This window comes from Orycteropus afer, unplaced genomic scaffold, assembly GCF_000298275.1.
Source record: "Orycteropus afer afer isolate SDZICR_OR568_19922 unplaced genomic scaffold, OryAfe1.0 scaffold00018, whole genome shotgun sequence".
NCBI classification, from domain to species: Eukaryota; Metazoa; Chordata; class Mammalia; order Tubulidentata; family Orycteropodidae; genus Orycteropus; species Orycteropus afer.
In genome coordinates, this window is record NW_006921605.1 from 892,466 (window position 1) to 895,799 (window position 3,334).

The 3,334-nt window shown below is 50.2% G+C and overlaps 1 protein-coding gene across 1 annotated transcript in view; it reads right to left on the minus strand.

The window, feature by feature from the left end:
* Nucleotides 1-3,334, minus strand: part of NARF (nuclear prelamin A recognition factor) — a 31,821-nt gene that overhangs the window by 4,119 nt on the left and 24,368 nt on the right. Inside the window, exon 7 of the mRNA XM_007959788.1 lies at nucleotides 2,807-2,936. Within this exon, the coding sequence (XP_007957979.1) occupies nucleotides 2,807-2,936 (130 nt within the window). The remainder of the gene's footprint in view (nucleotides 1-2,806; nucleotides 2,937-3,334) is intronic.

The following is a 3,334-nucleotide window of genomic DNA, read 5'->3' on the forward strand; positions in this document are numbered from 1 at the left end:
GGTGAGGCGCTGCGAGGCTAAGGGCAGACAGGCACGAGGTGCCATCTCCTCTGAGCCTGTCAGCACAATGACACTGATGAAACACGTGCAGGGTCAGGTTCCTCCTGCCGATGAGCTGGGCACCATATACCAGCCCATCTCTGTGCTGTTTCCCACACAGACAGTGAAATGACCTCCCACCCAGAGGGTGACTGTAGTCAAACAACAGACACTGTCTCAAATGCCTTTTACACAGGCAAACCTCGGGTAGAAACATCCCCGTGGAGCCAGCTGCAGGGTCACAGGACACTGAGTGTCTCCGCTAAAAACCTGGTCAGGTCCCACACTCAGAAAAAATGAAGGATACAGGTTCCTACCAAAGACCCACCACGTAGACAGGCTGAATGATCAGGTATGTCTATGTAAAGGGGATCATAATAAATTATGGGTAACACTGAGAAGAATGGGAATTCCAGAACACTTGATTATACTCATGAGGAACCTGTACATAGATCAGGAGGCTGTCATTCAAATGGAACAAGGGGATACTACATGGTTCAAAATCAAGAAGGGAGTGCATCAAGGCTGTATCCTCTCATACACTTATTCTATTTGTATGCTGAGCAAATAATCCGAGAAGCTGGACTATATGAAGAACGTGGCATCAGGATTGAAGGAAGACTCATTAACAACCTGTGATACACAGATGACACAACTTTGCTTGCTGGAAGTGAAGATGACTTGAAGCAATTACTGATGAAGATTAAAGACTACAACTCCAGCATGGATCACATCTCAATATAAAGAAAAAAAATCCTCACAACTGGTCCAATAAACAGCTTCACGATAAATGGAGAAAAAACTGAAGTTGTCAGGACTTCATATCACTTGGTTCTACGTCAACACCAATAGAAGCAGCGTCAGGACATCAGGTGTTGTCTGCGTTGTCGTCCTGTGCCGTTGGGTCGGACCCGACTCGTATGGGATCGGGTAAATCTGGTGCAAAAGACCTCCTTCAAGTGTTGAAGGGCAAAGATGTCTCCTTGAAGACTAAGGTGCACCTAATCCAAGCCACTGTATTTTCTATTGCCTCTTATGCATGTGAGAGCTGGACAATGAATAAGGAAGACTAAAGAAGAGTTGATACTTTTGAGTTGTGTTGGTGAAGAATACTGAGAATACCATGGACTGCCTAAAGAACTAACAAATCTGTACTGGAAGAAGCACAGCTGGAATGCTCCTTGGAAGTGAGAATGGCCAGACTTCGTCTCACCTACTTTGGTCATGTTGTCAGAAGGGACCATTCCCTGGAGGAGGATGTCATGCTTGGTAAAGTGGAGGGTCAACGAAGAAGGGAAGGCCCTCAACAAGATGGACTGACACAGTGGCTGCAAGGATGGGCTCAGGTGTAGCAGGGATTGTGAGGCTGGCACCCTGGGCAGTCTGCCGTTCACAGGGTTGCTGAGTCAGACACTACTCAACAGCACCTAACAACAACAACGACGACAACAACATGCAGGGGGGAGTGTGCCCAAGACCATGTATAGGGCTGGCAGACAATGTTTCCACAAGTGTATTGGTATGTTCTGTAAGAATTCCCAGGTATACAGTAGAGCTGACAAGGGACAAGGTTGTAATCACTTCTTATCCACAGCCAGCTACCCAGAGGGAGCAAGCAGTTGGACCTGTGGGCTCAGGACCAGGGTCACACGGGACATCAAGTTCAAATGTCATAACATACTACACAAAAACATTAATGTACAACCTACTTTGGCAAGTAGTGACTGGAATCTTAAAAGCTTGCAAGCATCCATCTAAAGGCAATGATGGGTCTCTCCTTGTCCAGAGCAAAGAAGAATGAAGAAAACTATATGGACTCATAGAAACAATTAGTCCAAATGACTGGTACACCATGTAATCCTCAGTCTATATTATGATGAGACCAGAACTAGATGGTGCCCAGCTACCACTGTCAACCACTCAGAAGGGGATCTATGTAGGAGATCCTGGATAGAGTGGGAGAACAATGTGGAACAAAACTCAAAATCATTTAAAAAAAAAAAAAAAAAGGACCACGTTTGCTGGTGTGATACAGCCTGATGGAACCACTGAGACTATGGCCCCTAGCTGCCCTTCAGGTCTGGAACTGAACCCACTCCTGTGGCTTCTAGTCAAGCAAAAGACAAGCATATGAGCTGAACATTTACACTAGGTAGATACACTCCTCAGAGAGATCAACCTTGGGAGAACAGAAGGGCTGTGTCTGCACAGGGAGACAGCTCAGGGGGCAGGAGTGCATGGAAGGGAAGGACATGGGGAAGAGGTAACTATGGGGAGGAAGTGGGAGGGGAGCTGTTGCATTGTGGGAGATTATAGTCAATGTCATGAGACAAAGTGTATGTGAGCTGCTGTATGGAAGATGAATTTGCTCGGTAAACTTTCACCCAAATCACAATTAAAAAAAAAAAAAAGACTCACCATGCAGGTTTCACATTGGCAACATGAGGCGATGGGTTTCAAGCCTCTGGGCAGCAATGGAACTCCCCTGAGGGAACCCTCCCAGACTCCGCCTCTGCTCCCATCTAGAGGCAGCTGCCCAAGTGCAGGAGGAAGTCCCTGGCTGCAGACCATGGACCGAGGGGAATCAGAGATGCCACCAAGGAAGACACCTGAGGGGATCTTGTTCTCAGAGCTGTTTATGGCAGACCCACCTGGTCTCTACCAGCCTTAAGCCACCCTGCAGTTTGGTTTCTTCTACACGGCTTGTGGCGATGTCAGGAAGCCACGTCCACCCCGGATAGCACACAGACCTGCCACAGATGCTCACCCGACGTCAGCACGCAGTCCACACCCTGCGAGGTACGCGAGGCTGTGTGGACATCCTCTTGGAGTGCTTCCAACTTCCTGTCATAGCAAGGGCCCACAATGACGTGGAAGATCTCATCTGGAGAGAGGTGCTGTGGAGAGCGCAAAGCTGTGTTTGGGCCGGCAGCAGAGTGACACCGGCAGCTTACTGTTAGCGCCTGCAGCACGTGGGTGGCATTTGTGCACGTCCCTACACCTGTCCAGCATGGCCAGGCCCAGGGTCCCCTGCAGGCCTGAGCTCTGGCCCACCTTGTCTTGGCAGCACCAGGAACACCAGGCAGCAAGCAGACTGGAGAGACTAAGGGGAGGACCAGGAGGGCTCAGCCCCTTCCCTCCTGAGCCCGATGCCCAGGCAGTGTCCCCTGCCTCCCAAGCCCGATGCCTAGGCAGTATGCCTGCCCCCCCCCAGCTCAATACCCAGGCAGCATCCCCGCCCCCCGCGCCCGATGCCCAGGCAGCGTCCCCCGCCCCCCGAGCCCGATGCCCAGGC